Here is a 13,759-nt window from a genome sequence, read left to right on the forward strand (position 1 = left end):
GTTTGCAAGCACTTTTGGGCTATTTCTCTGTGAAAACGCACCCCCAAAGGGGTCATCCACGCCTACCACCGAGCTAATCCCTTACATATGGTGGAGGATGCGGGCATAAGCAGAGATCCCTGCAAGGAAGTGCAAATGTTTGATGAACTTTATCTGGTGCATGAGATTGCACAATCTATGTGTGCAGGAGAGAAGATCCTGACAGAAAAAAAAAAAAAAAGTGTTTTAAAGAGACAGCGGTCTCAAAATTATTTGATGAACTTTGTTGTGTCTGGTGCAAGTGACTGCACAAACTGTGTGCGCAGGAAAAGAGATCCCGCAAGAGAGAGAAAAACTACATGTGTTGAAGAGACAGTGGTCTGAAAATTTTTTGCTGGACTGTGAAAAATTTGTTTGTGGAGTTATTGAAGATGGGGCGTTCCAAACGCCTGAAAAATGCAAAGATAGATGAAATGAGAGACCGGATTCTATGGATGGAGGGGATGTTACCGTCTGAACCAGCCCCATCCATGCCTAAAGAGAGTCTACTAAAGAGGAAGGTTGTTGTCCCTAGCAACACTGATGAAACTGCTATGGAGACGCAGTGTGCTCAGATGAAAAGTAAACTCAAAATGGAGGAGATGTTGAAACAACTGATTATATCAAATACAGCTCAACAGCAGGCAAATGCAGCTCAACAGCAGGCAAATGCGGATTTTCAGCGGAGCTTTGCAGCTCAACAAAAGGCTCACCAAGAGAGCATGGCAGGCTGGAAACAGAGACGCCAGCAGCCAATGGAGGCCATCGGTTTGGAAGAAACCAAGTATGTGTGCAGGGCTGAGTTGGATGCCTTGCAACGGAAAATGGAAGAAAAGGAACAAGCCGTGGAATTGCTTAAGATGGAGCATAGAAACTTGCAGGAAACGAATGAACTACTCAAGTCTCATGTGTCACAGTGGGAAGAAACCACTGCTCTTCTTTTGGTCGAGTTGCAAAAATGTCAAGACACTATAAAGGAGAAAGATACCATCCTCATGGAAAAGGAAATTGAAATTCAGACTTTGCAGAAGCAAAGCATGTGTGAAATGTTGGAGTTGCGTAATCAGCTGGAAAAAAGTCTTCAGTGTTTGGAAGTTACAAAAATAGACCTGCAGGAGTCGCAGGAACAGAATGTCGCTCTGAAAACGACATTCTCTCTCAGCGACAAGGAGAAAAGTGAAAGAGAGGCTAAATTACTGAGTACTGTGTATGAGCTCACCACTTTGAGCAATGTGGTAGATGAATTACGTGCAGACTGTGAAAGTTGGAAAGGTGAAGCCCAACGTTTCCAGCAGCAGTTAAAGGAGAAAGAAGCCTGTGTGGCAGAATTACAGTCTCATTCCCAGATGCTAGCCAATGAGGTGAAGGCTCTTATGCAGGGAAAAGGAGATTGTGAACATAAGAGGGAAAAAGTAGAGGCACAGCTTCTGGAATCGCAAGTCAAGGTGTCAGAAGGTGACCGATTGTGTGCTAAGCTGTCAGAGAAGGCAAACCGACTGCAGGTTGAGTTGGACAATGTTACAAATCAGCTTTCTCAAGCAGACAGCAAATCTAGAGAAATTGTGGAAGATTTTTCTATCTTGGAATCGCAGCTGCAAGACACGCAGGAACTCTTACAGGAAGAGAGGTGTCAAAGGCTGAGTTTTAGCACAAAGCTCAAACAAATGGAAGATGAGAAAAATGGCTTCCTGGAACAATTAAAAGAGGAGGCGGAAGCAAAGAAAAACCTATCAGAGCAAGTCGCAACATTGCAAGCTCAGATAGCGGATATGAAAAAACGCATGGAAGAAAGCATTGGTTCATTACAGTGTGTTGAAGATGTGAAAAAGAAGTTTGATCAGATGCTTGGTGAAGAGAAGACTGTGTCTGCAAAATATGCAGAAGAACGCGCCCGTGCAGAAACGGAGGCGCGTGATAACGAGAGCAAAGCCCTGTTCTTGGCTCGCTCTTTGGAGGAAGCTCTAGAGTCTAAGGCTGAACTAGAAAGAGTTAACAAGCAGCTATGTACAGAGATGGAACATGTGGTCAGCTACAAGGATGAGGTTGAGAAAAGCGTTCAGGAGCTAGAAAATTCTAAACGAGCCTTAGAACAGCAAGTAGAAGAGATGAAGATTCCGTTGCAGGAACTGGAAGAGGAATTACAGGCAACAGAGGATCTGTCCCAAAGAGGGGATAGTGTGCCTGATGCAGTTTTTAAAAGGATCAGAGTTTTGGGGTCTGTCCTGAGTGAGCCTCAGAAATGTGATGACATGTGGCTTGAATCACCCCTGTGGAATAAACCGTTCCTTCAAAAACTTCAGCAAACAAAGGAGCTGTGTAAGAAATGTGATGTTTTCTCAGTTCAGGCTGAAAACCTAGTGGAGAAAACTAAAGCGGAGAAAACTAAAGCGGAGAAAACTAAAGCAAGTGATATAAATCTGGGAGAAAAAAGCAAACGCCACCTAGTGGAGAAAACTAAGGCTGTTGATGAAAACGTGAAGCAAATTAAGTTCAAGTGCCTTTCAGGGAGTGTTTCCAAAATGGAACTGGTGAAAGACGGGTGGCAGAAGTTTGATCGTGATCTTGAGATGCATTCCATGTGGAATTCAGATAGAGAAAAGGAACTAGGTGACTTTGAGCGGTCAAATAGTTCAGCAGAAAGTGCATTGAAGAAACCTGTAAAAGAATGTGTTGCAGTTCCATGCTTCTTCACTGATGCAGAGAGGAGGTCTATAATGGATACCACCCAGATCGCTGGGTTCAACTGTGTTGTTGCCTTTAACCCCTATGTTGGTGGAAGGAAAATTGATGATGTTCTGGTTGGCTACTTCTGTGAAGAGTTTGGCAAGAAATATAAACTGAATATCAAATCAAATAGTAGGCCTTTACTGCGACTCGCTCAGGAGGGCGAAAAGTTTAAGAAGTTGATGAGTGCAAATGCTTCAGATCTGCCTATGAATATGAAATGTTTGAATGATATTGATATCTCTGGGAAAAGGAACAGGGGTCACTTTGAAGAAATGTGTGACAGCCTGTTGTCTCAATTGGAAAATCCTCTGCACAGCATCTTAGAGCAAGCAAAGCTCAAGAAGGAAGATCATTCCCTTTTACAACAAAAAGTCAATGATTGTGTACAGCTGTATGGAGAGGCAACTCAAGTCACAGAGGGATGTCAAGAGTCCCTACTTGGAACAAAGCTTAGTGAAGCAAAGGTTCTCAAAGTTTTGTGGAAAACATTTATGGATTGCAGAGAGAGGCGTCTTAAGAATGTTGAAGACATTAAGACTAGCCCAATTGAGTTGCCTATGGATCACGGTCCTCCATGGTGGATTGGACAGACGGTTATGAGGGACAAGCTGTCTGACATTTATGAGAAAGCTGTCAATGAAGATGACAGAAACGAGAAGGAGCAAAATGATGCCAAAAATGCAGTTGAAGAATGTGTATATGAGATGAGAGACAAACTGTGTGGCATTTATGAGAAATCCGTCAATGAAGATGACAAAACAGTTTCATCCGGAAGCTTGAGGATAATAGGAGGCTTATCAGTGAGTCAGCAGTGCTTGACACATGCGTGCCTGGAAATCTGTGTCCCAACCCTAGGGTTGAAACAAGAGGGGGGGGTATGTGACAGGAAGTCAGGTAAATCTGGGAATGTAGTCACAGGAAGGAGATACATTTCCACCTGATTTAGAAAGTTCACTGATACTATAGGGTGTTGGCTACAGAGCTAGCCAGCAGGAAGTTGAAAGGCCTTCACCTGTTCAGAATGAGGGAGTTAAGGCTCTATAATTTGTTCAGAGAAAGTCCTATTGATTGCTGCCTCCTGTCGCCGTGTGGGCTGGGAGAGGAAGGCAGACAAACGGCTGCATCCTGACGCCATGTGGGTAGAGGACAGTCCTGTGTGCCCCCTGAAAGCTGAGTGAGCATGGGGAAGACCTCCTGAAGCGGTGTGCGCTCAGGAGGGTAAAAACGAGTGAAGACGTCTCAAAGGTGAGAAGACAAAGTGTTTCTGTGTGAAAGAAAACAAAGGGACATGTTCAATGGACAATGTTTGTGCTGTGTGAAAAGAAAACAAATGGACATTTGAGTGTCTGCTGTAGGATCAGCAGTGTCGGCCCAACAGTAGGTTGGGAAGACTTCTTAGGTAGGTTCCAGCGTGAGAAGGTAGCCGCCCACAGAGGCAAGGATTTATTTTGTGTTTTATTTTATTTTGTTGTTTTGCTGCATGCACTTGTGTACAGAAATAGGAAGAATAAACCATAAACCTGTTGTTTGCAAGCACTTTTGGGCTATTTCTCTGTGAAAACGCACCCCCAAAGGGGTCATCCACGCCTACCACCGAGCTAATCCCTTACAATGTGTATATATACATACATGTGTGTGTGTGTATATACCCCTACACAGAAGTTCAGATGTCATGCCTGACTCCAAACATGTCCTCAAAAAAGCCCTATAAAAGCCTGCAACAAAAAGAAGGGTGACAGGGGGCGAAGCCACTATCCGGTTCTATAAGTGTTCTAAGAGAAACTATCTTTTCTCTATAGCGGTCACCCTGACATGGAAGGGTTTTGTCACCCTGCCATAGCAGTCAGAGTCAGTTAACCCTACACTACACTACGGTCCCCTTACACTTAACACTTTCCCTACAGAAACTAGATTATTAAATCTAACTATAGTGGAAAATAGTACCCTAACTACACTAGATATCCCTTTCCTCACACTAATAATTGCTAAATGACACTTTGAGAGCAGAAGTAACAAAACTGCTTCCACTCTCTTCCACAGCCCTGTATTAAAATGGTAGAGATTTGGCGGGGCTATCTTATATACTGGGGGGCGTATTCACTAATGATTGGCCTCTGGACCCCCTAGTCACTCCAATCACATTCCTAGCATTCTCCTGCCCCCTCAATTGGCTTTTACTGATGGTTCTGGTCCAATCACGGGCTTTCAAAGCCCAGTTCCTGTCCCATTGCATTTTGGTCGGTTCTGGTTGCCGAATTACAAACTTTTTCAGCAAAAAGTTCGGAATTCGGCCGAACCTCGAACAGTCAATGTTCGGGTCGAACCGATGGTCGACCCGAACCGTTCGATCATCCCTAATTACCAGGAAGTTATGGAGAAGTAAAGTCAACAGCTGACAGCAAGGCTTATCCGAAATGTGAAAGTTGGCTTTCTTGAGCTTTGCTTTTGTTATGGGCGACCTCCATTTTTCGAATTCTGGGAAAAATCACTTACTGTATCAGAAATTAAAAAAAAATCCTTTTGGATGGTGTCCCTTTGTCTCAAAGGAAGGTATACTAAAGGGTCAATAGAGATGGATTTTATCTGTTGCCAGATTTTAGTGCTCTTAAGGACTGGATTTTCTCCCCATGTTTATTATATTTGACATTTTATTAACTGAGCTTTTTAGCCAAGCCAGTCTTCCATAATCAACTGTAAACAGACTTTTTCATGTGTATCTTTGGAGAGTTTGCTAAAATGCAGGTTATTATGAACTCCAATGAATTCTCTATAACAGTTTATGGAAAAATAACTTCAGCAGCATGTACCAAAGCTTATCTGAAACGTGAAAGTTTGGTCCCTTGAGCTGTGCTGGGGAGATTTGCTGTTTTAGAGTCCTGGGAGTTTTAAGTACCCAGTAACTGAAACAAAAAAAACCTTTCTAGATGGTGTCCACATTTTTTTGTTATATGACTTCACATAAAGCAAACAATATGTCCTTCTATATCTGACCTATCTTTCTGTAATGCTGTTTACTATACATGAAAAAAGGTGTGTTTTGACTGCTGTTCTGATTCTGATTTTGATGTATATTCTTTTCTCAGGCCTTCCGAGCAGAAATAGCACCAATTAAAAATAATGTAAATCAAGTAAATGATCTTGCACACCAGTTCACTGCAACTGATATCCAGCTGTCACCATATAACCTCAGTCATCTGGAGGAGTTGAACACAAGATGGAAGCTCCTGCAGGTACACGTTTGGGTTACCTTTTTTAAAGCAAGCTTCTGCTGTTACATTTTGCTTTTGCTATTGTCCCTTGTGTTTAGTCATGCGTGGAATCATAGACAATTATATTGAGATTTGAAGTGTCATTTAGGGTATAATTAAAGTGGCCAGGGATATATATGTATTCAGAGAAATAACAGAGATTGACATTGTATACTGTAAAACTGTTAGTAATTATGAAAGAGAAAGGTGATTTCAGTCCATTATGAGAGGCAAAGCAGTAGGTGGTTGTTTTTTGTTGTTTCTTTATTCCTAATTAGTTCTCCATGTTGTGGAACGTACCATGGTTTTAGTATTCATATGCAAACCTTTGTTTTCTTTGAACAGAGAAATATGTTTTTTGAAGAGCAAGTGTGGATCAATTAGAGATTCATATATTGTTATTATCAAGGTTATTAGTAGTCTGTTTATAAGGCAGGATATCAAAAAAACATTTACACAGAAAGAATGAACAATCATACTGTTATGTCTAACATAGTAACATGTTAGATTGCCAAAATAATTTCTACTAATATTTGTGAATGAGCATTAAAAGTCACTCTGGTGTGTGATGCAAAAGTCATACTGTTGCAGGGGTCCTTGCATCTGCTGGTTCCAAAATACTATTCCCAATGTGCAGCACAACAGTGTTAATAACTAAAAAGGAAAAAACAAAAAAGTATCAAACAAGGAAGCAGAGCTGTATGACGTCATGACGCTCGGCGGTCCGGTGGTGGCCATCTTACATGCTGTTTCCATAGAAGTTTATCCTTAAGGGAGCAATCTGATTTTATATTCAAAGTGGCTTTTTCTCTTGTTCACTGGAGTGTATAGTGAACCTGTTTGTGAGTAGTAGTTTTTAATCCTTTGAGCTTAAGAAAGTATTGGGTGTTTACTTACTACTCCATGAGAGCCCCTACAGCATGAGTCCCAAGATAGATGGATGATGTACCAGAGGTCTGCTTGGAAGAATACTGCACAATAATTACCCAATGTCTGGGAAAGCTTGATAGATCTTACCTTAGTGTAGGTCAATTTGTGAGGTAAGAGGAAGCAGTGATAGAATGTGAGCACAGCGGCGTTCCTATGTTAGGTGGATCACATATAAGTGATATCTTTGATAATCACGGAATAAACATTAGGAAGCATATTTAATTAACGTTATTTGTGGATGTTATTTAATGATGGCCTTTTCACTGATTGTTTTGTACTTTTTCGTTTTTTTTTTTCTTTTTTATAGTTATTCACACTATTGTGCTGCACATTATTCACACTATTGTGCCACACATGACAGCTACTGGTGGCAATGCACATATACAAGTTTATACATTTTTTTATACATATGGTTTTTGCAAGCATAGGGTATTTTGGTTTTAATACTAATACTGAAAAATGGCTGTGTGTGTTTAAAGCGGATTTCCGGCCTATTTTGCAACTTTAGTGATTCCTGGAGTGCTCGCTATGCTGATCAACAATTGGCCATTTTCAATTTTTTTTGGGGGTCCCTTACCTTATTTTCAGATTCATTTTTGATTGTACTTCCTCCTCCTCCCCCCTCTGTGGCCACGCCACCGACATCACTTCTGCCTTTGCATTGCATCCTGGGAGCTGTTTGTCATCACTCCCAGGAGGCTGGAATCAGGAAGAACTCCAAGAACACTCCCTGGAATCAGGAAGAAGGTCACAGCAGATTACACTGTGGCTTCAGATGCCCACGTCTAAGATGGCCGCGCCCAGACATTGTTTTTAAAAGTAAGATTTTGACTAAAATCCAATACTGTTCACCTTGTAAGTATGAGAATAGCGGTTCTGTAAAGGGCGATAGATTAGTATTATAGGGGTATTTTTAGTTTAAAAAGGTATTTGAGGCCGGAACTCCGCTTTAAATGAGTGCTGCAGTGACCACCAGCTGTAACCGAAGATAATCAGAGTGAGATTATCTGATGCCTAATGAAGGGGTCCTGAAAGGCTCCAAAACCTTGCTTTTGTTATGATGATGTGATCATTGAATAAAGCTTAAAGCTTTGTACCTGTCCTGGCGATCCATGGTGTTCTGATGACATTCTCTCAGTCTGCATCTACGGGGGGTCATATTTATTTGACTGGTCTGCTTCACTTTCTCCTTTTTCTGTATTTGTAAGTACCTTTATTGTCTTATAGACAGTGGTAGAAAGTTACAAAAAATGAGAGGCTGTGCTGCAGAGCTAAGTATGTTATACTGACTGGGGAAGTGAGGTGTGGGGATTCCTTTGAGCCCATTCTCTATTTGGGCCATTCTCAAATGCGTCAATCAATTTTCCTATAGTGCTGAATTATCACAATTTTTCTGCATGTTTCTGCATCTTTGGTGGCTTAATGGAGTGGCAGAGGAGCATTAGGAAGGCATATACAAGATACTGGTATGGCTGCTGTTAGAGTGTATGTTTTTCCTTGTACAGTCTCCTAGAGTGTTGTACTGTTTGTACTCAAAATAAAAACAAAAAAAACGATCATTCAGAAAAAAAATATTCTATTTAAAATTTTGGTATAACTTTTGTTCACTATAATCTACATAATGCAGAGATCCTGTAAGCCTGTTGTTGGTTATTGTCAGAAAACACAACATAGACATACTGTACATTCTAGAACACCAATGTTTCTGGAAAGTAGCTGGCTTGTTAAATTGGTAGTCTGGGCATACTGGATGTCTCAAAGTTCTGCCATCTTGTCTGCCTTCATTTTCATTCATGTATGTTCCCATGTATGTAATTGCTTGATAACATTTCTTCTGCCCACAAACATGCACATAGATGGTAAGGTTTAAAAGAATTTATGTTTGTAATTTACATCCATACTGCCTCCTGTTTTTATTTAATTCTCTCTTGATTAATCTTTGCTTTTAACACTTTTGGCCAAAGTAGACATAACCTGAAATTTTCTTTTTCATGTTAAGTGTATACATGCTAACTAATGTGTAAGGGCCCATTCCCATTGGTGCTTTGCATTAACACATGCACATTACCATGTGTTGCATTAGTGCAGCTCTTTCATTATTGTTTCTTTTAATTATCGTCTTCAATCATCTGGCAATGCACAAAAATATGGACCTGCAACACTTTTGGCAGCATGCCTCAGCACATGGTACAGTGTTACTGTGTGTCGCAGTGAGTTGCAAAGCAGGTCTATAGGCAAAGGGGTTTTGGGATGCCATTAAGAATAAATAGTGACACATCGCACCAATGCACTATCCATGTTGGCCTACGGTTGTTGCTATCATACAGTGTATATTCTGGTTGTTGTGCATTAGCCATTATCATCCTTGCTGTATGAAAAAAGATAGAGCTTTTTAGAAAAAATATAATGTTCCTGTATATTGTGATTTGTTATTAATGTCCTGATAGGCATACTTGTTTCAAATTAGTGACTGAAAAAGTAATAAAGCTGTTGGTTCAATACAACCAGGCAACTACACCACACATTTCTTTTAGCAAAAAGTTTACAGTATTTTAAAATTTGTATTTCTTAATTGTCACTACAGCATATTGTATAATAAATTGGTGTTCATTGTATAATAAACTGATGAACACAAAAGCCACATCTTATAAAAAAAAAATGACAGAAGTAAATTTAAACTCTAAACTAAGATTAGATGACAATCTAGGCTATAGTGCCCTAGGTATGCTTTAATCCATCTTAAATTAATTTACAGATAACAAAAAGCATAATTAGTCTGAAGGCAAACTAGCATAATTGTTTCATCTACCAACCAAACTGGCTTTCTGTCCTTTTTAAATAAATACAACATTATTAATGTATGTTTAAAGTAATTTATTGACCATCCTTCCATAATTCTTGCTATAAACTGCTTTAACCTCCCTGGCGGTATTCCCGAGTGGGGCTTGGGGTGGAATTTCAGTGCCATTAGCGGTAACCCCAAGCCACACTCGGGATACCCCCAGGGAGAAGTCGCTGGATCCTGGAAGAGGTTACTTACCTTGTCCCCAGGATCCCACGATGTATTCTGGATGTGTACGGTGGCCGTATCTTCCGCCTGATGCTGTGTGCCCCGGCTTCCGTTCCCTGCGAGCATTGCGTCGCAGGAGGGTGGAACCGGCAGCAAATTCAAAAAGTAAAACACAAAAACACACTGATATATTGTAATCCTATTGGATTACATTACTAAATAAAATAAATTGATTTAGTTTGCCCCCCAGTGCCCTTGCCTGCAGTCTTACTGTACTTTATATATATATATATATATATATATATTTATATATATATATATATACTTTAACTTATTTATAGTTATTTATTATATTATAATTTATGATTTTGTGTTTCAAACTTTATCATACCCGAGATTTTATTATAAAGAAGAACGCACGGTAAAAAAAAATCATATGTAAATAGGTAGTTTGGTCTGCTCGTCCTTAAGAATTACATGCAAAATAATGGTACCGTTTTCAGCACCTAAAATCGGAAAGAATCATACCGCCAGGGAGGTTAAAAAGGGACTATATACAATTCTAGTTATGTTTATTCAGTGAATAAATAGGTAACATGACATTGGTCCCAGAGCTATGAAGTCATCTTTAGATGGGAGGTCAATCAATCACAGCTCTTGGACCTCCTAGCAATCTCTGGAGGAACCCTAGGGTTCGATAAATCCCTGACTAAGAATAACTGATCTAGAGGAAAGCAATTCAAACAATGGATAACATAAAAAGTACAAGTAGATAGTGTTCTTTGTTAGAATTGAACCTGTGGCCTGCTGCAATTCAAGAGTGTTAAGCCACATTAACACAAATGTCTGTCCTGAACTGCTCAAATGGGAAGAAAGATGATCAAAATCATAGCACCTCATTGCACCAACGTATGTTACGTGTGTTACCATGCAATGTAGTAATGCACAGGTCATCACACTAGTGTGAATGGGCCTTTACCTCACACATAGATCACAGATTTCCTCCTGACAATGCTTTTATATTCCCTTTGTTCAAGAAATCCGGCAGTTTGTTTGTTTAAGTATCATCCTGTGTCAGTAACCATAGCTTACCTTCTATGATGCTGACCCAGGGTTGATGCTATCATGTAAATCTTGATTGCTGTGCAGTAAAGTTTATTTTCTTTGGTTTTTTATACTTACTCAATAAAGGTGGAGCTTTTAGAATGTTAATGTTGCTATACAATGTGATTAGTCAATAATTTGGACATCAAAACTGTTTTTTACTGAGTAAGTGTCAGTAATTCAAATTCAGTGCTTATTGACAGTACTTCAAAGAAACTGGGCTTCTTGTTCAATCAATTCTTAGTGCCTCAATCCCATCTTATGAAACAGCCTAAGGGGTTTGCACAACAGCTCACATAGATTCTAACTCTATATTTCTAACTATCAGAACCAGTAGATAGCTGTACTTGTGAACATAAAATAAATGCTTACCGTAAGCTTACAATCCCCAAAAATAAATATTTCGGATGTTATAGAAAGACAAAATTACAACCACATGATTTTGTAGAAAAATGCACCCAAGTAGGGCACCTGATTTTCACTTGGCAAGGTCATTCAGACCCCATGACCGCCTTATTTTATATTCTACACACTCAACTCCTCAAACAAGCATCATTGACAGAATGAGACCCTGTATAGTCCTTAAATATACAAATATGAGAAGCAAACTGTATGAGCAGTACAATATTCTGGTCAGGCTGCCTGTTTCTCATCTCTACACATTTTAAGAAAATACAGAGCATACATTTCTTTAAATATGGACCCTGGCAAGCAATGTAAGCTGTACACTAAGCATTGCAATATGGTGGCAGATGGCACTGGTCTTTTAGCTGGTCATGGGATAAGTGAGGTCTTTTTTTCTTCTCCTCCAGCAACAGCAGTGGACAGCCTTCCGTGCTGCATAGAACAGCATGTGACATTGAGTAGCATTTTATGCAACATTCCCCTGTGAGCCTAGGTCCCATGATGATGTATCCCCAGGGAGTGTGTCAATGACAGCCTGGGTTTACAGAAAGTCAGTTTAATGACTCTGGATGTTATATAACCCATAAGAGAACCAGCGGTGGAGGAGGACATGAAAGTGGTTTTGCTTTGTATCTTTTAAGTCACTTTTCAGTAAATCCAAAAAGCATAAAAACCTGTATAATATATTATGTGCTTTACTAAACAAGAATGCTGTACATAAAACTACTTAAAATTTTAGAAAAACAATACACAACATACAGATTATTGCAAAACACCCATACAGTATACACATGCACACATTTCTAAACTTCATAGCAAATGAGCTTGGACAATGTTTGCTATGGGGATAAACTAAACTTGGATTTAACTTAGATTATAGATTTAATGTTATCCCCGGGTTCTTCTTGGTGATATAACGTCCTCTTTCTTCTATACAAGATCTCTTCAAAAACTCCTCTTTACTTCTCATGTTTAGGACGAACGACTCTTCCCACAAACCTAATCTGTTTATGGGGGTCTGCAAGTGGGCCACTTGACATGCAAAACAGGGGGCCAAACTAGCCCAAGTTCAGGAGTCCCCAAAACAAGTGCTTCCTTTGTGATCAGTACATGGCTGGGTAAAGTACTTTTTTCCCCTCCCCCATTTACTGCCAACATCACATCCTGTTTTGCTAGTCTCTATAAAATCAGTCAAATGCATTAATTAGCATATAAATAGAGGGAGCACAGCTTCTAAAAACAATATATAGTAACTTAAATGCATTATTCCATATAATTATGCTTTAAAAAAAATCACTAAAATAGCCATAGCAACCCAAGACAGCATTGAAGCATGGAGAGGGTAAGTAGAACATAGCTGCTTCAGCATTGCTTCCTATACCTATCGAATCTCATATTGTTCCAAAAAATATTGCTCAAAAATATTCCTTCAGCTATTATTTAATAGTAGATGAAAATTCTATTTTTATATAATATATTTTATAGTTTTTCTTAACCAGATGGCACTGCTCTCTGGCTGGTCATTTGATATACTGTACAGGATCTTTTTTCTTGTCCTCCAGCAACAGCAGTGGACAAGCCTCAGTGCTGCATAGAACAGCATTGACATGTGAGCGACATTTTCTGCAACGTTCCCCTGTGAGCCTAGGCCCCATGATTCTGCATCTCCAGTGCGTGTGTCAAAATCCCTTGGATTGCGGCCGTGGGCTTCATGGGCCTTTACCCTGTTATTGAGCTCATGCTTTTGCTACGCTGCTGTCACTGTGGCTCTCTGCCAGGTCTTGTTGGGCTCCATGGTCTGTGACATCTGCATGTGCCTTCTTGGCCACTGCTCCTCTCGATCCACTGGATGAATATAGCAATATATTGATTTTATGACATGCTGGCTATTCCTTCTACACCCCTGAAGAAGGAATCATAATCATAATCCAGAAAAGCGTCGGGTGTGCAGCTATGTTGTATTATGAGTAAATTCTTCATATACATTATATATGCATTATGTCTGTACATACAGGGACAACTAGGATGGAGTCTTTTTAGGGCTAGCCACCCCTATTTGTATGTTTTACACTCTTTTGTCTTTTTTTGTAATAATAAATATATAATCAATTTTACTTTTTGTACTACACATCATTTATTGGGTTACTATTTAACCAATAGGATAAAGGCCAATAAAGTCCCATTAGGGGGGTCTCTTTTCCCTTTTCTCTCGTGAGTGTGTCAATAACTGCCTGGGCTCACAGAAAGTTAGTTGAATGACTCTGGATGTTATGTAAACCAAAAAAAAAATTATATAATATATTATATACTGTAGTTT

At 39.7% G+C, this 13,759-nt stretch overlaps 1 protein-coding gene across 1 annotated transcript in view; it reads left to right on the forward strand.

Annotated features, from left to right (window-relative positions):
• Positions 1-13,759, forward strand: part of DMD (dystrophin) — a 3,625,631-nt gene that overhangs the window by 2,807,799 nt on the left and 804,073 nt on the right. The window contains exon 60 of the mRNA XM_082246191.1: positions 5,829-5,975. Coding sequence (XP_082102317.1) covers positions 5,829-5,975 — 147 coding nt within the window. The remainder of the gene's footprint in view (positions 1-5,828; positions 5,976-13,759) is intronic.

Source organism: Pelophylax lessonae, assembly GCF_965119305.1.
Source record: "Pelophylax lessonae genome assembly, chromosome: 2".
Lineage (NCBI taxonomy): Eukaryota > Metazoa > Chordata > Amphibia > Anura > Ranidae > Pelophylax > Pelophylax lessonae.